General features: G+C 44.3%; 1 protein-coding gene across 1 annotated transcript in view; it reads left to right on the top strand.

The window, feature by feature from the left end:
* The first annotated feature begins 6214 nt into the window (after positions 1-6214).
* The window catches only part of MATN1 (matrilin 1), a 41844-nt gene continuing 24024 nt past the window's right edge, over positions 6215-24034 (top strand). Inside the window, exons 1-2 of the mRNA XM_048826200.2 lie at positions 6215-6659; positions 11539-11885. Of these exons, the coding sequence (XP_048682157.1) occupies positions 6572-6659; positions 11539-11885 (435 nt within the window). The 5' untranslated portion in view covers positions 6215-6571. The remainder of the gene's footprint in view (positions 6660-11538; positions 11886-24034) is intronic.

The following is a 24034-nucleotide window of genomic DNA, read 5'->3' as shown; positions in this document are numbered from 1 at the left end:
GGAGGAGTTGTAAATACGCTGGAGAGCAGGGATAGGATACAGAGGGACCTAGACAAATTGGAGGATTGGGCCAAAAGAAATCTGATGAGGTTCAATAAGGATAAGTGCAGGGTCCTGCACTTAGGACGGAAGAACCCAATGCACCGCTACAGACTAGGGACCGAATGGCTAGGCAGCAGTTCTGCGGAAAAGGACCTAGGGGTGACAGTGGACGAGAAGCTGGATATGAGTCAACAGTGTGCCCTTGTTGCCAAGAAGGCCAATGGCATTTTGGGTTGTATAAGTAGGGGCATAGCCAGCAGATCGAGGGACGTGATCGTTCCCCTCTATTCAACATTGGTGAGGCCTCATCTGGAGTACTGAGTCCAGTTTTGGGCCCCACACTACAAGAAGGATGTGGAGAAATTGGAGAGAGTCCAGCGAAGGGCAACAAAAATGATTAGGGGTCTGGAACACATGACTTATGAGGAGAGGCTGAGGGAACTGGGATTGTTTAGTCTGCAGAAGAGAAGAATGAGGGGGGATTTGATAGCTGCTTTCAACTACCTGAGAGGTGGTTCCAGAGAGGATGGTTCTAGACTATTCTCAGTGGTAGAAGAGGACAGGACAAGGAGTAATGGTCTCAAGTTGCAGTGGGGGAGGTTTAAGTTGGATATTAGGAAAAACTTTTTCACTAGGAGGGTGGTGAAACACTGGAATACGTTACCTAGGGAGGTGGTAGAATCTCCTTCCTTAGAAGTTTTTAAGGTCAGGCTTGACAAAGCCCTGGCTGGGATGATTTAATTGGGGATTGGTCCTGCTTTGAGCAGGGGGTTGGACTAGATGACCTCCTGAGGTCCCTTCCAACCCTGATAGTCTATGATTCTATGATTCTATGAGTCTATTCACCTGAGGGTACAGAAGGAATTCGCTGAAGAAATTTCAGAGCCACTGGCAATAATATTGGCAAACTCATTGATGACAGGACAGGTCCTGGAAGACTGGAGAAGGGCTAACGTAGTGCCCATCCTTAAAATGGATAAAAAGGAGGAGCCGGGGAACTATAAACCGGTCAGGCGGACTTTGATATCTGGGAAGCTACTAGATCAATGTATAAAATATTCCATTTGCAAATACGTGAAGGATGAATGGGTGATCACTAGCAACCAGCATGGATTTACCAAGAACAAATCATGCCAAACCAGCTTGATTTCCTTCTTTGGTTTGGTGGATGGGGGAATGCTGTGGACTTAATATATCTGGACTTCAGCAATGCTTTTGACACAGTGTCACATAACATTCTGATAAGTAAACTGGAGAAATGCGGGCTCAGCAGAACTTCCATCAGTGGATACACAATTGGTTAAACAACTGCAAATGGAGAGTAACTATTAATAGAATGATGTCAGATTGGAGGGAGGTCTCAAGGGGGGTTCCACAGGGATCTGTTCTGGTTCTGGTGTCATTTAACATCTTTATTAGTGACCTGGATGTAGGTCTAGAGAGCATACTGATCAAGTTTGCAAATGACACAAAGCTGTGCGGAAGTGGGGATTGCCAACACTTTGGAGTATAGAGCTAAAATTCAGATGGATCTTGATAAATTGGAAAACTGGGCTATAGACAACAAAATGAAATTCAGCAAAGACAAATGTGAGGTGCTATACTTAGGGAAGAAAATCCAAATGCACAAATACAGAATGGGGCGGGGGGGGGGGGAAACTAGCTTGGCAGCAGCACTGCTGAGAAGGATCTGGGAGCTTTGGATTACAACCTCAACATGAGTCAGCAATGCGATGCTGCTGCTGCAAAAAAGCAAAGGCATTGCATGAAAGTCAGAGGAAGTGATAGTACCACTCGGCGCTGGTTAGGCCTTAGCTGGAGGACTGTGTCCAGTTTTGGTCACCAATGTATAGAAAGGATATAGAGAAACTGGAAAGGATCCAGAGGTGAGGGACAAAGATGATCAAAGAGGTGGAATGCAAGTCAGATATGAGCAAAGGCTGAAGGAACTGGGTATGTTTAATTTGGAATAGAGGAGATTAAAAGGGGACAAGATAGCAGTCTTCAAATACTTGAAAGGCTTTCATAAAAAAGATGGAGAAAATTTGTCCTCTCTTGCCACAGAGGGCAGGACAAGAGGCAGTTGGTTCAAACTACAGCCTGGCAGATTTAGATGACTGGAGAAACTGGATTCATTGGCACGTCTCAAGGGAACTTGATGACTGAAGGAAACAGGAGCAAATCAGAAACAGAACTGTGTAAATGAACTAATAATGATCATACTTACAAAGCTCTTGTGCAGCTTTTTCCATCCACAGCTCTCCATGTGCTTTACAAAGGAAGGGGAAGTATTGTTATTCCCATGGCACAGATGGGGAAACTGAGGCAATGAATGACTGAATAAAATCCAGGTTTCTCGACCGCCCCCCCCCCCCCGCCCGCAGCTAATGCCCTATGCTTTGAGCCACGCTGCCCCTGTGAAGTTCATTCTAATTCAGTCTCCCATTCACTTGTGAGAAGAAATCATGACAATGATTATGCAGAGGGTGGGATTGCTAGCTATGGACATGCCTGGGTTCCACAGCCTTACTAGGAACTTTTCATGATTATTATTATTTTCATTACCACAGCATCTAGGAGTCTTAGCCATGGACCAGGACCACACTGCACTAGGCGCTGTTTAAGCACAGAACAAAAAGACAGTCCCTGCCCAAGAGAGCTGACCATCTAAGTATAGGGGAAGAAACAACAGATGGAAACAAGCAGTGAAGTAGAAGGCAACAATGAGAGTCCGCATGATAAGCTGTTGTCTCAGCACGCCACAGGCCTAACTGTTGACAAGATTTTTGCAGGCATCGCAGCATCGGAGAGTTTTAGGGAGGGACTGGAAGGTGGAGAATGAGGTGGCTTTGCAGATGTTTATGGGGAGCTCCCCCCCCCAAGCGTGAGGGGCAGCAGGGGAGAAAGCACGAATATGCTTGTTGCAAAATTTAACAAGTGGACAATGGAGTCTGACGTCACAGGTAAATTGTGTGGTGTGACCAGGATTTCCCATGGGTCAGCTGCAACATTAGTGTCTTTAGGCAAATACAGCTTGAGATCTCTTTGGAACAGAGATATTGGCCTCTCTGTAGAAAACTTTATGCAGGAGATGTAAAGGGGCCATGTCACCATGTGCCCAGCTCATTGCTTCTGCTTTTGTCCCTTCTCCAAGGAGCCCAGGGTAGAGGTTAGAAACATGTATCAAAGTTGCTGATCCCCTCTTGCCTGGTTGCTTGAGGAACTTGACACTGAACTTTGCTCCTGAACTGAACTCTTGAGTAAGATCTACAGGGACCCCTAAGACTGAGACACTGGGCAATGTATTTCTCTTTGCCATTTCCCACAACCTTCACACTCTGCTTTCTTTGGTAAAGAGGGGTTAACACATATGAACTTTGCCATTACCTCTAAACAGTTGACTTCAAAGAGGGCAGGGTTGGTCCTGATGTAGTACCTTGATTCAAAGCTCCTTGGACATAGAAGGAATGAGCCGGATCTAGTATTTGAAACAAGTGCTTCTTCAGTAAAGAGGAGTGTGTATGTGTATGTGTATGTGTATGTGAGGGAGAGAGAGAACAATCTTCTATGCTTCTGGAAACATGAAACCTACAATAGCTGCCCTACAGAATGGGGCCAGCTTAATCCTTTAATGGTTTATCTATTTGTGTTGTGAGTGGCCTTGGAAGAGCCCTAAATGCATATTTTCCTCTGGAAAAATTGGATCCAGTGTTTTAGTTTTCTGAGGCCCAGGGAAAAATTATGGTTCATATTTTAAAAATAAACATTTCTTTTAAAGATCTATAAATGCAGACGTATGGTATCCAAAATGCCTCTGCCCTTACCCTGTTTTCAAAGCTTTAATGTTGTGTGTGTGCCCCAACCTCCGTAGTGAAAAATATCACCTGAAATGTATTTATCTTTCTTTGCTAATTAGCAGAAAAATGACACAGAGAAACCTTATATTTTCTTCGGCAAGAACGGCCATAGAGACTTCATTTATGGAGGGATCTGAATGATCCCCATTCATGGCCAGCAATACCGTCTGCACCAATAGTTCTTTGTGTGCCAAGCAGAGCGAAAGGAAAAAAACCCATATTTTACATATATATATATATATATATATATATATATATATATATATATATATATATATATATGGGGGTGGAAGCAAAAAACACATGTATTTTAATTCCATTTTGTTCCCTGATACTATCTGTAGTTATGTGGGGGTGGGGGTATATGTGTGCATCTGCAAGTGTGTGTATATGCGTTTGTGTGTATGTGTGTGAATGTATATATGAGTGTGTAAATGCATTTGTGTGGATGTATATTTGTGTATGTGTGCCAATGTAGCTATTATAATAATACCTAGCTCTTATATATAGCTTTGTGTGTGCACGCATATGTATATGTGTGTGTGTTTTCCTATGGTAATCTGCAGCCAAATGCTCCCAATCTTGCTCACCTTAAATAGCAATTCCTCTGTGAGTCAGCCTCATTTATCTCAGTGGAGCTACCTGTGAAATAAGATGCCACTCACCATGAGCAAGAGCAGTAGATTTGGGGCCCCAGGGTATGGCTACACTGAAAATAAAAAGCCCACAGCAGCAAGTCTCGGAGCATGGGCCAACTGACTTGGGCTCATGGGGATCGTGCTATGTGGCTAAAAATAGCAGTGCAGATGTTCAGGCTGGGGCTAAAACCTGCCGAGATGGGAGGATCTCAGAGCCCAGGCTTCCTCCTGCAAAATTTTGTTGGTGAGTTTATCCATTTCTCATCAAGATGTTGATGGCTTTGAAATGTTCTGGCCAGCTCTTCTAAGGCCAGCTTGTGCTTTCCTTACTCACAACTCACTTGAGTAGCGCCTTGTTCTGTGTGATGGCCCATTGATTTCATGTGGGGGGGGGCACTTGTGGAGTAAAGTGCTACTCAGCATAATAATGGCGGAATTGGCATCCTCTGGATCTGAAGGTGGTTTGCTGAGGCTCGGGGATCATACAGTGTCAGTGAAATGAATGAATGCTTAAGGTGGTGAATGGATGGCTGGATAGATGAGATTGGCAGATCACTTGCAGCCTAAAGGCATTTATCAACTAACATGGAAGCATTGTTATGTTACTTTGTGATGAATGCATCTACTTACTATTAATGTATTAACATAGCCCGCTAAATCTGCATAGTGCTTTATGGATACTGAAGACATCTGATTCCTATTCACTCAGCGCATCATAGGTTTTATTTGTCTGTTTAGATTGTCAGCTGCTTGTGGCAGTCACTACATCTTCTTCTAGGTTTGGGCAGAACCTGCTAAAAACAATAAATCATACACTATTCTAATCTATCGATTTATTTAGTTTTACTAATCTATCTATCTATCTGTCCTTTGCTGTTAATATCTCCTGGTTTACTGTGTGTGTGGTTTTGGGGAGGGGGGTGGGGGGGTGAGAGAACCTGGATTTGTGCAGGAAATGGCCCAACTTGATTGTCATGCACATTGTGTGGAGAGTTGTCACTTTGGATGGGCTATCACCAGCAGGAGAGTGAATTTGTGTGGGGGGGTGGAGGGCGAGAAAACCTGGATTTGTGCTGGAAATGGCCCAACTTGATGATCACTTTAGATAAGCTATTACCAGCAGGACAGTGGGGTGGGAGGAGGTATTGTTTCATATTCTCTGTGTGTATATAAAGTCTGCTGCAGTTTCCACGGTATGCATCCGATGAAGTGAGCTGTAGCTCACGAAAGCTCATGCTCAAATAAATTGGTTAGTCTCTAATGTGCCACAAGTACTCCTTTTCTTTTCTCTATTTTCAGTATCCTAAAGAGTACAATTTTTATAATGGATGTAACAATTTACCCCTGAAGTTAACTCATTCTGTTTCACATTACTTTGACTGTGTCTCACTGAGCTATGATTCCAGTCCTTTCATTCCCTTCTGCTCCCTCACTCCTACTTTAGCAGATTGATATTTTTGCCTGCAGATTAGTAAAAAGAAGTGGGGGGGAGGGGCCCACCACAAGGCAGATGTTTCCTAAACCCTGAGGTCTGCATTTCATGTGCCGAGCTGGATATCTAAGGGTTTGTGTGACCTGGTTCTTGCCCCGCTCCCACCCCCTCCAGTCTCAGGAAGGGTGCTAGCCCCATACACCGCAGACCATTGGCTTAGTGCAGCAAACACCAGGCGAGGCAGATTAAAGCCCGCGAATGACGGGTTAACCCCTTTCCCCAACCTGCTTTCACTGGCCCCACTGTCAAGGTCTCAGATTCTCCACATTCCGGGCAGTTGCGGGTCCCCTTTATTACTTCCCATCCCTAGCCGAGCAATGAACCCCTTGTGGAAAGCCCCAGGGGCTGGGCAAAGCCAGGAGACCCTTCGTGTCATTCAAAGTTTTCTTCTTCTTTTCCTCCCTCCCCACCTCCAACCTTGCCCTCCCCCCAGGTATTTCACAAGTGTCAGAGGCTGGCCTGCTGCCCCTCTGAGGAGTGGCATGTTAATACCTCTGCCCAAGACTCTTGCCTGCCACTCTGCCTCCAGCTTCTGAGCAATCATGGACAGGATTTTCTCTGGCTTCTTGCTCTCTGCGTTTCTTCTCTTCCAGGATCACGGCATTTACGGGGCTCCCCCTCAGCCCAGAGGTAAGTGAAGAGGTCAGTTTGTTTGTGGTACCTTCTCACCACCCGAAGCCATTCCACTCGGGCGGATGTGAACACAGGGGGGATAAAGGGAGAAAAACAACACCAAACAGATTGCAGGACTGTGCAAAGAATCTTTTGCAAATAGTTGACCAAGGCAGCAAAATCCTGATGTCTGTGCTGCATTCTCCTGCTTGCTTCGTTACTTTGCAATAATAGCCGCATGCATGGCACAGACACAGTTAACAGAAAGCTGCTTCAGTGTGTCTTCAGCATAGTATGAGGTCCAGTTCCTTTTAGCTGGAGGAGGCACTGCCATTAAAGGAGATGTCTTGTGCCCTTTTTATCTCCTGAATAGAACTCGCTTCTTCTCTCAAAGCGTTCCTCAAAGAGCTGGTTTTGTTTGGGAAATTCAAGGAGCAAATTGGCCTGGATTGATCAGACATTCCTAGCTCTGGTTCACCTTTCCGAGTAAAGTGGAATGGATTGGTTTTGAGGTTGGTCCTTATTAAGGTTTTAATGTAGTCCTTTTTCAAGCAAACTTCCAGTGAATTCCCTTCAGTTTGTTGAAGTCAATGGTAGATTTTGCCTGAATTGGGATGACAGGATTTGCCTTAGAGGCAAGCTGTTCAAGAGATACCCTGTGAGCATCCTTAAAGAAGGATGGTTAATTTTAATGTCTGTAAATCCCCATTTCCCAGCTACAAAATACTTGACAATGGTAGGCAGCCAGTGTGCTGAGTTCACTGCCTATCATGCTGAACAATACTGTCACATTGTTTCCTTGTACTCCCAGTCTGTCTGTCTACACCTTTTGTCTCTGGCCTTTGGGGCAGGGGCTGTCGGCGTCTTCGGTGTTTTTAAAGCACCTAGAACAGTGAGGTTCTGGTCATGTTGGGGGCTCTTAGACACTGTGGTATTACAAATAATATATAATAAATGAACAGGTGTTGAATTCAAAAGGAAAAGCTAATAGTGAAAAAGATTTGTACAAATTGTAAAGAAATCAGTACATTAACTGATCCAGTAGGGACTGGATGAAGTTACAGACAACAATTAATGTTCAGCCAACCTGTGGAACTCATGGCTGCAGGAGGTGGCCAAGACAAATATTGGGGCTGGATTTGTAAAAGGGTTGAGTGATTTTAGGACATTTAAAAACATTTATACCTGTGCAGATCACAAAATGATCAGGGTAATGTGACTACATGCTGCAGAGCATAAGGTAGCCACGCAGAGAAAGGAAATGTCTTTGCAGACTGTCCAACTGATCAGCTTTGTGAAGAGATGGTATCTCTACACCTGAACCATCCAGTACTAGATATTACCAGAGTCAGGAAATGACAGATGGATCATTCATCCAATCCACTATATTTCTAGTATGATTGAATGCTGCTTGCAATATAAATATGTTTTAATTCTGCGTTACCAACAGTTTTCTGTTTCTTCTAATTAAACCAGCACCATGGTGCTTCCGCAAACTCTGTTTCATTGCCATAAGGGCTTGACTATTATAAAAGTTATTACAGAATAAGGTAGACAATGGATTTAAAGTGGAGTATCTACTCTGGAATAAGTCCACATGTGGCCATTCTTATTCCAAAATAAAAGTGTTGTTTTTGGTTTAATTTAATCCACTTTCAAAATCAATTAAGCTATTTTGGAAAAAGGCACTTATGCCAGAATGAAAGTGTCTATATGTGGAGTTATTCAAGACTAATTGTTTTGGAATAGCTCTTCCTGAATAGCTCCATGTATTGACAAGCCCTAAGACTAGGGAGCCTTCTGGGGCTGGACACAATTAGCTAGACTTGCTTTTGATTTTTCAATACTCTCTCTTTATTTCCCCATAAATACATTTTAATTTCATAAGAAGAGATACAAAAAAAAGTTATTTGGGACAAAAATACAAAAGCGCTTTGTGAAAAAGTTGATTCCAAAATCTTTTATTGGCTCAGTCAGTCCTTATCCCACACTTCAATGCTTTGGTACAACACTTCTTTCTTGGCAGCAGTTAACAATTAAAAAAAAAACAAATGGTGGTTAGGGCACTGGAGTGGGAATCAGGAGACTTATTGTCCATTCCTTGATCCACTAAGGACAGACTGCATGACCTTGGGCAAAGCTCATGGCCTCAGTTTCCCTACCTATAAAATGGGTATAATGACACTTCATAAAGTTCTTTTTTGGTCTAAGAATTAAAGCACTATGTAAGCTTGATTATAAACAGACGTTTTCTACTTCCTGCAATGAAATATGGCAGTGAAGTGAAACCAACCCCCCCGGCAGTAAATGGTTACTTTTCAGTGGAAACCAGTGTGTCCTACTGACTAACTCCTCCTTGCATCCCTCCTGCACATTGCGTTGTTTAGAGATACATTATTCTGAAGCCAGTGACACATTCAGCACTAGTCTTTCAGGAAACCCACCTGATGATCTCTCCTCATGGACGTATAGCAGGATATTTGTTTTCATCTGTCTAATAGCGTGAAAGCTCAGTTACATTTCACACTGATGACCAACTCCAATATCTATGTCTTAATTTTTGCTGGTCAAAAAGCTTGTCTGACAGAACTTTTCCCCTGTATCGCAGAACCTGTATCCTCCTCCTGTGTGAAAATGAAATATTAACAGAGAATATGAGAACAGAACCTCACAGAGGCAGGCTAAATGGGGCAATTTGGGAAAATGTTCATAAAAATATCAACCCTTTTTATTTATTTATTTTTTTGGTCACAGTTTGAAATTTTGATGAAAAATGTCATCAAAATGGTCAATTTTGAGAAATTCCATCCAGCTGCAGGACAGAGCATCTTGACCACCAATAGTTTTCTCCATCATGTTTATTATTGATCTTACCAAGGGAACATAGAAGTTACATGGGGAATATGTCATCTTAGGTCAATCTATTTTACATTTTCACACTGATTCTCTTGTCTAGTGCAGCCTTATTCTTTACAGTATGATCACCAGTGCTTTGTGATGTGATGCCAAGAGGAAAAGTTCATAGATTCATAGATACTAAGGTCAGAAGGGACCATTATGATCATCTAGTCCGACCTCCTGCACAACGCAGGCCACAGAATCTCACCTACCCACTCCTGCAAAAAACCTCTCACCTATGTCTGAGCTATTGAAGTCCTCAAATCATGGTTTAAAGACTTCAAGGAGCAGAGAATCCTCCAGCAAGTGATCCGTGGCCCATGCTACAGAGGAAGGCGAAAAACCTCCAGGGCCTCTTCCAATCTGCCCTGGAGGAAAATTCCTTCCCGACCCCAAATATGGCGATCAGCTAAACCCTGAGCATATGGGCAAGATTCACCAGCCAGATACCCAGGAAGGAATTTTCTGTAGTAACTCAGATCCCACCCCATCTAACATCCCATTACAGGCCATTGGGCGCCTATTTACCATGAATATATAAAGATCAATTAATTACCAAAATCATGTTATCCCATCATACCATCTCCTCCATAAACTTATCGAGTTTAATCTTAAAGCCAGATAGATCTTTTGCCCCCACTGCTTCCCTTGGAAGGCTATTCCAAAACTTCACTCCTCTGATGGTTAGAAACCTTCGTCTAATTTCAAGTCTAAACTTCCTGGTGGCCAGTTTATATCCATTTGTTCTTGTGTCCACATTGGTACTGAGCTTAAATAATTCCTCTCCCTCTCTGGTATTTATCCCTCTGATATATTTATAAAGAGCAATCATATCTCCCCTCAGCCTTCTTTTAGTTAGGCTAAACAAGCCAAGCTCCTTGAGTCTCCTTTCATAAGACAAGTTTTCCATTGTGATTTAATGCAGCGGCTCTCAACCTTTCCAGATTATTGTACCCTTTTCACGAGTCTGATTTGTCTTGCGTACCCCCAAGTTACACCTGACTAAAAACTACTTACTTACACAATCAGACATAAACATACAAACGTGTCGCAGCACACTGTTATTGAAAAATTGCTGACTTTCTCATTTTTACCATGTAATTAAAAAATAAATCAACTGGACTATAAACATTGTACTTACATTTCAGTATACAGTATATAGAGCAGTAGAACCAAATCATTGGCTGTATGAAATTTTAGTTTGTACTGACTTTGATAGGGCTTTTTCTGTAGCCTGTTGTAAAACTAGGCAAATCTCTAGATGAGTTGATCTACCCCTTGGAAGACCTCTGTATACCCCCAGGGATACATGTACCCCTAGTTGAGAACCACTGCTTTAAGGGTTAAACCAGGGGGTTATATGAGTCAGGACTCCTGGGTTCTATTTCCACCTCTACTGACCCCCTGGAGCTTTGAGGTAGTTATTTAATGGCTAGGTGTGCCTCTGTTTATCTGTCTGTGAAGTGGCAATAACAATACCTATTGCACAGACTTGTTGTGGGAATTTATGTATTAATTTTTGCAAAGCGTTTGAAGGGCATCTGATCAAGGTGCTTCAGACAGTTCGTTTGCCCCTCTGCTGTTTTACTCCAGTGTGACTGCACTGAGTTTCATCAGCATAACTGCATAAACCTGGAGTGGTGAATCCAGCCCCACAAATGCCAAATATTATCTTATCACCTCTGTGCATTATAAGTACACATATTTGTACACGGTGTTATGTTTTTAACCAATACAAATACTTTTCTAAAAAGTATAAACTTTATAAACTTTGATTAATTAGTTCCCACTTTGCCCCTATGAGATAAGTAAGTATTTATCATCATCCCATTGGTTTTACAAATGACACCCAGTTCTCTGCCATAACCCAGTAGAACCCTATCTCCCCACAAGAACCAGGAAGTCTTGAGTCCCCAGCATCCTGCTCTGATCCCTGAACCTCACTAGTTTTTCTGTAGCCTTATTTCTTCATCTTTCTCTTCCCACTTTTCTCGTGCAGGTGCTCTGTGTAGGACGAGACCCTCCGACCTGGTGTTCATCATAGACAGCTCCCGGAGTGTGCGCCCCCATGAATTTGAGCAGGTCAAAGTATTCTTGTCCCAGGTCATCGAGTCCCTAGATGTGGGCCCCAATGCCACTCGGGTGGGGGTGATCAATTATGCCAGCACAGTCAAGAATGAGTTCTCCCTCAAGACCCACTGGACCAAAGCCAGCCTGCTGCAAGCAGTCCGCAAGATCAAGCCTCTCTCCACGGGCACCATGACGGGCTTGGCAATCCAGTTTGCCATCAATAGGGCGTTCAGCGACTCAGAAGGGGCCCGTGTGAGGTCTCCTGAGATTAATAAGGTAAGTGAATTATCTGCTGAGCTGCTGCATTGGGAGAAGTCAGTGTTGCTCTCCCTGATGGTATCACCCCTCCCACCCATTCCCCTTCCTTCTGTCTAATCAGAGATTGGAAACATTGAAGAAAATGGCCAAAGTCCCCCACAAGATATTAGGGATGGGGAAAAAGTGATTGTTATCTCTGTGGCAATGGCCGTCTTTACTAATATCCCATCCAAGGAAAATACACTAAAGGACCTTTAATTTTGCAGTGGCAAGGAGGTTGGTTTTCTAAGACAGATAGAGCAATCGGGGACTCAATTCTCATAGAAAGTCAGCGGGATCTTCGCCTCGGATCCTCAAAGGTATGCAGGTGCCTAATTCCCATTTATTTCAATGGGAGTTAGGTGCCTAATTCACTTTGACGATCTGGGCCTTGGTGCCTCACTTTTCTTTGTGCCTTTGCAAACCCCCACCTCGAACTCACAAGGTAGAAAATGTCAGAATTAAGGTTGCCCTGGAAACCTTAATTCCCCCATACCTCCAGCCCACTCCTTGTCTGTCTTGACTATTGAGATGGCGAGACCACCTCTTTCTATATGCACGTAGTGAGTGTGTGGCAGCGAGATCATGGTCTAGGTTGGTATTTAACATAGGAATGGCCACATTGGGTCAGACCAAAGGTCCCTTTAGCCCAGTATCCTGTCTTCTGACAGTGGCCAATGCCAGATGCCCCAGAGGGAATGAACAGAACAGGGAATCATCAAGTGATCCATCCATCCCCAGTTGCCCAGAGGCTACACCATCCCTGCCCATCCTGGCTAATAGCCATTGATGGACCTAGCCTCCATGAACTTACCTAGTTCTTTTTTGAAGCTCTACCATATAACAACAACAGCATCTGCTTTCCCCTGACTCGTCATCTCTGAAATTGGCTACACCTGCCTCAGCTCAATGACAGCCGGGGGGGAAACTCTCCCTTCTGTGCATGCAGAAAGCTTGTTTCATTAACAGCTTGCATTTTAACTAAACATTAGTCATGACACAGCCTGGGCCTGCATGCCTAAAGCTGGCTCCCCAGGCTCTCTGCTAGCAAGACAGGAGCAGAAAAATAAGCAAGGACTTAAAATGGGCAACCAGAGCTTCTGTGCCAACCAATCAGGAAACCAGCTGTTTGAAGAAGGCTTTTTCCCCCCAACTCTAAAATTTCTGGAATGTCAGTTTCTTTCCTTTCCCCTCTGCTGCCAGCAGAGGAATGGGGAAGCCAGTAATGTGGAGTTGTGTGCAAAACAGAGAGGGTAAAGAAGCCAAAGGCAGCAAAAACAAACAACCAAAAAAGCCAACAACCAACAAAGCCTAAATGCAAGAAATGCACTCTGGTAAAAATGTGACCACACCTGAAAAAAAAAAAAAAAACAACCCGACACTAGCATTTTAAAGGCTGTGGTAGCCAGAAATTAACTAGACACTACTGAAAAATGGTGCCAATGGATGGGGATCAGATCTCTTCATGGACCTACTTCTATGCCCCCTGTCACTCTAGCATCAGCGCACCTAACAAATACAATTGGATTTACCTCACGTGAGTCTTTTATCTCCAAGTTCACAGAGGGGAAACTGAGGCTCAGATATTGAAGGCAAAAGCACTTAGTATTTTTCTCTAAGTCTTACTGACTTAGTGGGAGCACATTTGGGCCAAAACTGAGCACTTTTGAAAATCTAACTTTCCCAAGGTCACACAGTAAATCTGTGGCTGAGAACCTATATCTTCTGAAGCTCAGCCCAGTGCCATAATCACAAAAACATCCTTCCTGTAGAACTGAGAGCGGGGACCTGGAAGCCAGGATTCCTGGCTTCTGTTTTCACTTTTGCCATTGACTGAGTGTGTGACTTTGGGTAAGGCACTTAGGGTTGAAGTGTGGGCAGATGTAAAATGGTGTAAAATGTAATAACCTTTTCTCCCACACAGGGCTGTTGCGAAACCTAATTTTAATGATGCTTCATGCCTAATGTAATGACACTCAACTCACCAATGGATATAAGGCAGTGCATAATAGCTTGGTATTATTATTACTATTATTATTAGTAGTAATAATTAATGTTTGTAAAGTGCTTTGAGATTCTTGGATGATCCTGGTTATGATTCTGGCCAAGTTAGTACAAATAGAGTAAGAATGGACTCAACTTTAATCTTTTTTTGGAGATTCAAAGTTGTTCATTCTGTCCCACAGGTATATTTTGTCTTTCACTGCTTTCAGGTGTTACTCACGGAAACAGAAATGGTAAAATTACCCAAGAGAGGCAGCATGGGGTGATGTATTTATCCCTGTTAGAAACAGGACAGCTATCTAACATATTGTGTTTATACCGTTCCGCTCACTGAAGCATGGTATCTAGGTGAAAAGAAAAGGAATACTTGTGGCACCTTAGCTGACCCAATGGTATTTGCAGCCCAAGTCCCAAATGGCTTCAAACTCATCCTGGGCTCATTCAGATCCAAACTGTCCTTCGGGCCTTTTGGAGTTTGTTCACCACTGGGTTAAAAGAGGAGATTTTAGAGTCTTCCTTCCTTGTCCCCAGGGCCAGATTAAAATGAAATAAGGCACAGATCCACCAGCATTCTGGAGATGCACAAAACCCATCGCTTTCATCTCCCACCTCATCATCTCTGCTTTCCTTCCATGTACGGAATTTTCTACCCTGTGAGCTTTTAGAAGCCCGTCACTTCTCGAGTCCTCATCCCTGTGGACACTTTTGACAAAAATGATTTTTTTTCCCGATTGGCCAACATTTTTCACATTTTCATCCAAACAATCGAAACGCCAAAATTCTTCAGTTTAAAAATGTAAAATTTGATTTTCAGTGATCGAAAATGGCCCTGTTTTGTCTAAGAAAATCCATGTAAAATGCTCAATCCACACTCCATGCCTGCGGATGGGGCATGCGGGCCCTTATCACTGAATGCAGTGCTGTGCACACACATTGTCTGACTTGCCACTACATGTCTAGCATTGCCAGCTTCCAGGCCAACAGGGGTTATAAAGAAACTCCTGCATCGCAGAGAGCAGCTCCTTACAGCACCACCGCTCCTTCATCCCACACTTGAAGGCTCCTTCCGAATGCAGATCCTAGGGCATCAAAATTCCTGCTTTAATCTGCTAGGGAACTCTCCTCCCCTCCCCCAGAGCTTTATTACCTGAAGCCAAACACCATGAATGCATTGGCAGTGGTCCTGTGGAACTGGGAATAGCTTCAGGAAACTTTTTCCCTCCTCTTTGAACCTGACTCCAGCTCACCCCCTAAAGAGCAGTTCCATGCTCGCATAAGAAACTTTATCCCCAGCAAGACCTTTCCAGGGAGAGACAGTAGAAGCAGCAGCGGGAGCAGGGGACAATGAAGGAAGGATATTAATATTTCTAGAAAAGCCCTCCTGTCAGTTAGCTAGTAGCCTAGCGCAGCTTGAAGGTGGCAAACTAGATTGAAAACTCAGCCAAATAGTGACAAAGACAGGGCCTCCTTACAGCTGGGTCTCCCAAGCTCTCTAGCAAACACAGTTGTTACTTCACTGAGAGATGGCTGGGCATGTTCCAAAATCTTAGGTAACTTTCTGCTCAGTGTAATATGATTTTACTTTATTATGTGCTAAAGAACAGTGCACTCTATTGTCTGATACTGGCCTTTGGGAAGAGAATGCCAGGCAGATACTCACATTCCTGCAAGCCTGTCTACAATGGATAATTCACAGTGTAACAATAAAAAAAAAATGAAAATCCAGCAATCACATACTACAGTATTTTTGTCTAGTCTTAGGAAGAGCCATTGCAAAAACCCAAAGCAGAGCAGAAAACAATGGACTAGATTCCTTCCTGGTGTAACTCAATGGGAGATGCTTTGTGACCCTTTATACCAGGGCTGGATTTGGTCCAATTTTTGTGATAAGGAAAAAAGTTAGCGACTACCTATTTGTTAAAAAGAAAAGGCAGACTTGTGGCACCTTAGAGACTAACAATGTATTTGAGCATAAGCTTTCGTGAGCTACAAGTACTCCTTTTCTTTTTGCGGATACAGACTAACACGGCTGCTACTCTGATATCTATTTATTGGCTCTATCACAAATGATTTCCCCCCTTTTTTATGAGATGCCATTCTGTAATAATGATGATGCAGGACTAAAATGGGGTCAAATATTTTTATCTAAATATGTTTTTAAAAAGAGAAATGGTTTTGCTGTCCAAAGAAACATTTTTATGGAAAATTTTCATTTTAGTCAAAATGTGCCTCTTTAAAATGTGCCTCTTTAGTCTTTAATGTGCCCACTAAAAGAGTAAGCAAATTTTTAACTGAAAAATTTTACATTTTTGGAAAATAAATGAATTTGTGTTTTTTACAAAATAATAAATTTTCATTTGGTTGAAAGTTTTCAGTCTGGTCATCTTAAAGAGAGAATGTAAACCAAACATTTTTAAAATATTTTTTTGTCTTCTGGGAGAAAAAGAAAAATCAAATATTTGGATTTCAAAGCTCCCACACAAAATTTCAGTTTTTGGATTTGGTTATTCATTGAAAAAGAAATGAACAAAAACGTTTGGGAAATATCTTTAGAAAAACCAACAGCTAAAGAACATCACACAAAACATTAGCATTTCTTTCTCTGCTGTATGGAGGACCAAGTCTCACTCAGTGAATCCACATCACAAGTGCCCTGATTCAACGCTAAAAGCTCTACAAAACCCCACTGAACTGAACAATCCAGCTTGACTTGTCTTGCTTCTTACATCTCTATTGATAACCAGGAAGCTGCAGCTGGAACCGAATGTGCAGGGTGAGGTAGAACAGAACCCAGCTCCCAGAGCTTCCCAGAGCTGTATCAACTCCTGATGGACTACCAGAAGTAACACTTGCTTTTGCAAATGAGATCAGCAGTTGTGACTGACAGGATGGAGAGCAGATTCATCTCTGGTTTCACTCTGCTGAAGTTAAAGGTGCTACGCCAGGATCAATTTGGTCCATGACATGCAAGAAGGTCCTGTTTTACAGTCGCTTTTCCAACCCTAATCAAAGTTCAGTTGAAGGATCTGAGTGTGTGTCGTATAAGCGTGTACACACGCACACACACATAATATCGACTGATATATAGGAGCCAGTGACTCATATTTTCTTCCGCAGATCTTGTCTTTGAAACAGAAACCGGGACTTAGATTTGTGCTACTGCTGCGTCATTGCAGGTGGGCAGAAACCTCAGCTGCCCTGCAATTCACGTGTGTGTGTCCTCTGCAAGTAAACCATTCAAGGCAATGTCACTCCAACCCATCTCTTCCCCAGTACTGTCTTTCTCCAGACAATGTAGGACAGTACTAGCCAAAACTACTAGCCAAAACCCACAGACAGATTTCAGTGGCGCTGACTAAGCTGAACCCACTTTCAGTTTTCAAGTGCTACTGAATTAATTTAATCTCTGCTATTTTCTGAGGCCAGGTTCTGAGTTAGAGGGTGACAGAGGGAGCTTGGCAATCTGCCACAAGGAATAGGATGACAAAGGAACACAGTGGGATTTCATAGAATCATAGAAATGTTGGGTTGGAAGGGACCTTGGGAGGTCATCAAGTCCAGCACCCTGCGCTGAGGCAGGACCAAGTAAACCTAGGCCAGCCCCGACAGGTGTTTGTCCAACCTGGTCTTAAAAACCTCCAGTGATGGGGATTCCACAATTGGTAGCCTATTCCAGAGCTTAACTCCCCTTCTAGTTAGAAAGTTTTTCCTAACAGCTAACCTAAATCTCTCTGGCTGCAGATTAAGCCCATTACTTCTTGTCCTGCCTTCAGTGGCTCACAGTTCAATTGCTTGTAACAGCCTTTAACGTATTTGAAGACTTATCAGGTCCCTTCTCAGTTTTATTTCTAAAGACTAATCATGTCCAGTTTTTTAAATCTTTTCTCATAGGTCAGGTTGTCTAAAACATTTGTAAGCAGAGACAGGGTGGGATCCACCCTGACATCTGGTGGTGAGGTGTGGCAAGTTGTGGAAAAGAACTTCAGGGGCTGATCTCATTTGCATAGGCACATCCACCCCGCCTAGCAATAGGCCATAACTGCCCAAATGGTCACTTTGGCTGCTGTGGGATCCCCAGTGTCTCTGTTATTGGGGCGGGAAGAATAAATTGTTAGTACCCTGATTATGGGAACTGTGCTTGGAACTGTACTTGGCCTTTTTGTTATGATGGAGGACTCACCATCTGAGTAGCACTCACTAGGCAAGGGACATGGGTTCCAAAACTCTGTGAATTGAGAGAGACTTGAGACAGGTATTAGTGCCTGGTGGTGTTCTTGAGATATGCAGCCCTCGTGGGCAGAGTTTTCCTTTGAACACATCGAGCACAAGTCTCACATTTCCTGCGAACATCTTCAGCCATTCGGGGCCAATAGAACCTACTACGAATAAGTTCCAGGGTCCTCTCCATCCCTAAATGCCCAAAGTCATCATGCAGGGCCCTCATGGCCAGGGCTCTGTACTTTTTTGGCAGTACTAGTTGTGCTCGTTGCTTTTGTAAAGAGTCGGTGGTCATTCGGTGTAGCACTCCCTGAATCAGTTTTAATTTGGTCCATTCTCTCAATAGTAGTTTACCCTCCGGGTTAGGTGGGACAACCGCAGCTGGGCTTCGCCCCTCCCTTTTGGCAAGTAGTGTATCACGAATGTCAATATCTTGCCGCTGGGCTTCTTGCCAGTCAGCCGCATTGAGCATGGGCAAAGGAGATTGGTCCAATGCAATATAGTTCACTGAGGCAGAAGGCATGCATTCAGGGGGCAGGCCCAAAGCTTCTGCAATACATCCCTGAAGGCTCTCACAGGCCTCTGGCTCTCGACGACTCACACTGCAAATAGCTCTCACTCCATCTGTGGGTATCACAGCAACTTCTGGAGCCTGCGGACGCCTGGACAATGCATCTGCATCTACATTGCTTCTCCCGGATCGGTACTGAATGCTAAACTCATAGCTAGCCAAGGCGGCCACCCATCTCTGCCCTGTAGCATCCAGCTTAGCACTTGTTAACACATAAGTCAGTGGATTGTTGTCTGTCCACACCTGGAACTGAGCACCATACAAGTAGTCTCGAAATTTCTCAGTGATGGCCCATTTCAAGGCCAAGAATTCCAGCTTGTGGGTGGGATAGCGAGTTTCACTATCAGACAATCCTCGGCTGGCAAAGGCTACAGGTTTATGTTTGCCTTCCACTTCCTGGTACAGGACTGCTCCCAGACCCTCCAAACTGGCATCAGTATGCAGGATAAATGGTTTGCTTGGGTCAGCAAAAACTAGGACTGGAGCATGAGTTAGGCAAGTAATGATTTCTCGAAAAGCCCTTTCACATCTCTCATCCCACCGTGGCCCAAATGGTGCAAAGGGGCCATAGTTTCTCTGCACAGGAGGCTTTGGGAACCTCCCCTTATTCCTGGTCTTAGATTTGTTCTTGCTGGACTGATGTCCCCTGGTAAGATCATTCAGAGGCTTTACAATCGTAGCATAGTTTTTCACAAACCTGCGGTAGTAGCCACTAAATCCAAGAAAGGTCTTGAGTTCTCTGTAGTTACTTGGACATGGCCATGTAGTGAGTGCTTCTATTTTATCAGGATCAGTACTCACACCCTCTTGGGATACGATGTGACCCACATACTTCACTGAGGTTCTGCAGAACTGGCATTTGTCAATTGAAAGCTTCAGACCATAATCCTCCAACCTATCAAGCACTTTAAGAAGTCTTTCTTCATGCTCCTCTAAGGTTCTTCCAAACACAATAAGGTCATCCAAATAAACTAACACTTGCAGTAAATTCATGTCTCCCACAACTCTCTCCATGAGACGTTGAAAGGTGGCAGGTGCTCCAGAAATCCCTTGGGGCATGCGTTCGAACTGATAAAACCCTAATGGGCAGATGAAGGCGGTCTTCTCCTTATCTTCTTCTCCCAGAGGGATCTGGTAGTACCCACTTCGAAGATCCAACACAGAGAACCACTGGCTTCCCAGCAAACAGTCTAAGGCATCTTGCACTCGAGGCAAAGTGTACTGGTCGACCACAGTACGGCTGTTTAGGGTGCGGTAGTCAATACACATCCGGATTTTCCCATTCTTTTTACGGACTACCACAATGGGCGAGGCGTATGGGCTGCGGGACTCTGTAATGATGCCATTCGCAGCCAGCTCCTGAAGATGATGTCGCACGTCTTCCATCTCAGAGAGAGCAATCTTCCTAGATCTCTCCCTAAAAGGTCGAGAGTCATGTAGTCTGATATTGTGTTCTACTCCTTTTGCACATCCCACATCCCACTCATGCAGTGAGAACACCTTGGATCTTTCACAAAGTTTCTTCCTCAGGCGATCTTTCCACTCCTCGGACACAGGTGAATCTCCAAAGTCAAACTTTGCTGGGTCTATCGTCGGAACTTGCGTTTCACACTGGGGAGTTACAATTGACTCGGGCTCAAAGAGGTCTGCTATTTTTTGTCCTCGCCTCACAAAAATATCACGACTTGTTTCATTAGCAATCAGTATAGTCACCTCTTCCTGGGCTTCAGCAGGTAGGGTTATGACTCCACTAAGAACCAGCACTCCTTCAGGGAGCCCTCCCTCAGTCGGCTGCTCTACCACTGCTAATGTTCTCTTATTGCCTTTCAGGCAGGTACTCATGACAATCACCTCCTTTTCTGTCATTGCAGGCACCACTAAGGGGACCGGGCCTGCGTACCTCAGTGCTCCCACCAGCAAATCAGGCATCACTCTTTTTGCGTCCTCAATTTTTCTGTAGGCTGCGGCACAATGTGTGTGTATCACTAAGGTATTCAGGTATTGGTCCCCTGCTCGCTGTCTGCAGTAATCTGCAAGTACCTTAAAGAGGCTGGAGTTGGTCCCTATCAGCACGGACACATCAGAGACACCTTTAGGGTCAGGGCATATTAAAGCTGCAGTGTCCACCTCCTGTCTTACCCCAGCGATCTCTTCTGGGAATTCCAGGTGTACAATGACATACCCCTGATACGGGTATTCATCCATGCTGAGACCACACAGGCCAAGCCCTGTCAAGGGCTGTATAGGCAGATGCATAAGCATCTGCTGGTAGAAAGACTGGAATATGATAGTCACTTGGGATCCCGTGTCAAGCACTGCTCTACATTCTGTCCCTTCAACCTTTACAGTGACCTCAGCTCGAGGTCCTATCAATCCTGGTGGGATTCGGGTGGCATGGTTCTTCGCAGAGGAGCCTCCAAACCCTGCAGGCCTAGGCGGCTCCCTTCCCAGGCCCTGGGGCCGTTTCCCGACTTTCCCCAGGTGGTCCTCAGCTTTTGGTATACTAGCGGGGGATTCTCTGCATTCTGACACCTGGCAGCAATGTGCCCATCCTGGCCACACCGGTAGCAGAAGAAGGATTGCCCTTTCCCGTGTTGCCGGGGTGGGGCAGAGGTTCTAAATGTAGTCTTCTGGACCGTGGTAACAGGGGGTTCCTTGTACGCTGAAGTCTTTGCTGAATCGATAGTATTCTCTAGTTCAGCCACTTTCTGTGTCAGAACCTGAACTCGTTGGGTAAGTTCCTCTTGAGGATTCACCATCAGCGCCTTGGGCGCTCGTATGGATGTTGTGGCAGTTGCCTGGGGTGGCTGAACCTCCCAAACCTCACCAGCTGCCTGCCTCTCTTCCTCCTCTCGGACCTCTTTTATCAGTCGAGAGTAACCCGGTGGATTGTCTTGGCGCTCCCTTAATCGAAGGTGGAGAAGGATTGGGTTCTGATATTGAATTCCCCTCACAATCTGAGCCAATCTAGTCCGGTCCATTTGCTCAACCGCTACTGCTCCCCTCATGATGGCTCTCTGTAATAATTTCTCCAACCTCTGTATGTAGGCAGAAACTTTCTCTTCCTTTTGTTGCCTGGCATTGAGGAACTTGCAATAAACATCCTCTGAGCCCTCGGTTCTCCCAAAGGCATGATCAAGGGCCTCTAGGCAGTCCTTTACCTTGACCCCAGGGTTACTGAGCTTCAGGGTGCGAATCACATCTAGGGCTGGCCCCCTGAGGCACTCTACTAGTCGCCTTCTCTTTTCAGCATCAGGTACTGCCCACTCCTGCAGCATTTCAGTGGTGTATTCCAGCCAGGGTTCAAATGCTTCCTCCCCGGGTATTGGGGTGGGACCCCCAGAAAACAGCCTCAGTTTACGATAGGGGCTTGACTCAGGGTGGGGTGGCACAACCTTCTCTAATGCTTGCCCCAAAGCCTTCACCCACTCATCAGGTGATGGAGCAGCCTCCCGGGTTGGGACTCCTGGGTCAAGGCCCAACAGACCCGGCATATCAGCCAAGGTCTTCCCCTCTTTCCCCAAAAAGGCTGACATTTTCTTTAAAAACTCCACTTCAGATGCAGGAGCCGGTGAGGGCTGGCTCCCAGTAGTTATTACCTTCCACTCACCATCTTCCACCCACCCTGTCTCTGCTTACACATTGATGGTTTTTGTTGCTCTCTTCTGGACTCTCTCCAACTTATCACCATCTTGACTAAAGGACGGCACCCAGAATTAGACACAGTACTCCAGCTGAGGCCACACCAGTGCTGAGAAGAGAGGAACAATTACTCCTGTGTCTTCCATATGACATTCCTGTTAATACACCCCAGAGTGACATTCGCCTTTTTTGCGACTGCATCACATTATTGACTCACATTGAATTTGTGCTCCACTAACGCTCCCAGATCCTTTTCAGCGGTGCTACCACCTCGCCAGTCATTCCCCATTTTGTAGTTGCATTTGATTTTTCCTTCCTAAGTCTGGCTGTTCTTACCAAGAATATCATGGAGAAAATGAATAAGGAAATATTTACTCCTTCACATAACACAAGAACCACGGGTCACCCAATAAGTGAAGTACTTTGCACTTGTCTTGGTTGAATTTCATCTTGTGGATTTCAGACCAATTATCTAATTTGTCAAGATCGTTTTGAAATCTAATCTGGACTTTGTATTTCTCTGGCACCTTCCATCTAGGGATCCCTGCGCCCTTTGCAAATATTTATAAATTCAGCCTCACAGCCAAAGTCAACCCTAGCACAACTCCACCAACCTCCACAGAGTTACCCCAGTGATTATTATGGACCATTTTCCTCATTTAAAAGATGAAGGGAGCTGAAAAACAGAATAAGTAAGGCCAACTCGTTCAAACTAGGCTGCCTAAAATTAGGCACCTAAAGTCATATTTAGGGACCTTGGAAAGTGACTGGATTTTCATTCCTCATGTTTCCAGAGCTAACTGAGAATCTCAGCCACTGGGAGCTGCGGGCAGCCGTGCCTGTGGACGGTCAATGTAAACAAACTGTCTCGCGGCCCGCCAGCAGATTACCCCGATGGGCCGCATGTGGCCCGCGGGATGCAGGTTGCCCACCACTGATCTAGACCATCCCTGGCATGTGTCTGTCTAACCAGTTCTTAAAAACCTCTAATGATGAAGATTCCACAACTCTTCTGGGTAATTTGTTTCAGTGCTTAACCACCCTGACAGTTAGGAAGTTTTTCCTAATTTCTATCCTATATCTCCCTTGCTGCAATTTAAGCACATTAGTTCTGGTCCTGTCCTCAGTGGATAACAAGGACAATTTATCACCTTCCTCTTTATAACAACCTTCTATATACTTGAAGACTTATCATGTCCACCCTCGCTCTTCTCCAGACTAAACAACCCCCCTTTTCTTTCAATCTTCCCTCATAGGTCATGTTTTCTATACCTTATATCGTTTTTTGCTCTCTTCTGGATTTCCTCCAATTTGTCCACATCTTTCCTGAAGTATGGTGCCCAGACACAGTACTCCATTTGAGGCCCCATCAATGCTGGGTAGAGTGGAAGAATTACTTCTTGTGTTTCGCTTACAACACTCCTGGTAATACATCCCAGAATGATGTTCGCTTTTTTTGCAACAGTGTTATATTGTGGACTCATATTTAGTTTCTGATCTACTATAACAGTACTCCTTCCTAGGCAGTCATTTCCCATTTTGTATTTGTGCAACTGATTGTTCCTTCCTAACTGGAGTACTTTGCATTTGTCTTTATTGAATTTCATCCTATTTTTTTCAGACCATTTCTCCAGTTTGTTAAGATAATTTTGAATTCTAATTGTGATGGATTGGATCACAGAAACTCCCTTTG

The sequence above is a fragment of the Caretta caretta genome, chromosome 19, assembly GCF_965140235.1.
Source record: "Caretta caretta isolate rCarCar2 chromosome 19, rCarCar1.hap1, whole genome shotgun sequence".
Taxonomy (NCBI): domain Eukaryota; kingdom Metazoa; phylum Chordata; order Testudines; family Cheloniidae; genus Caretta; species Caretta caretta.
The sequence above is the reverse complement of the archived record's forward strand: the minus strand, read 5'-3'. Positions and strand labels throughout refer to the sequence as shown.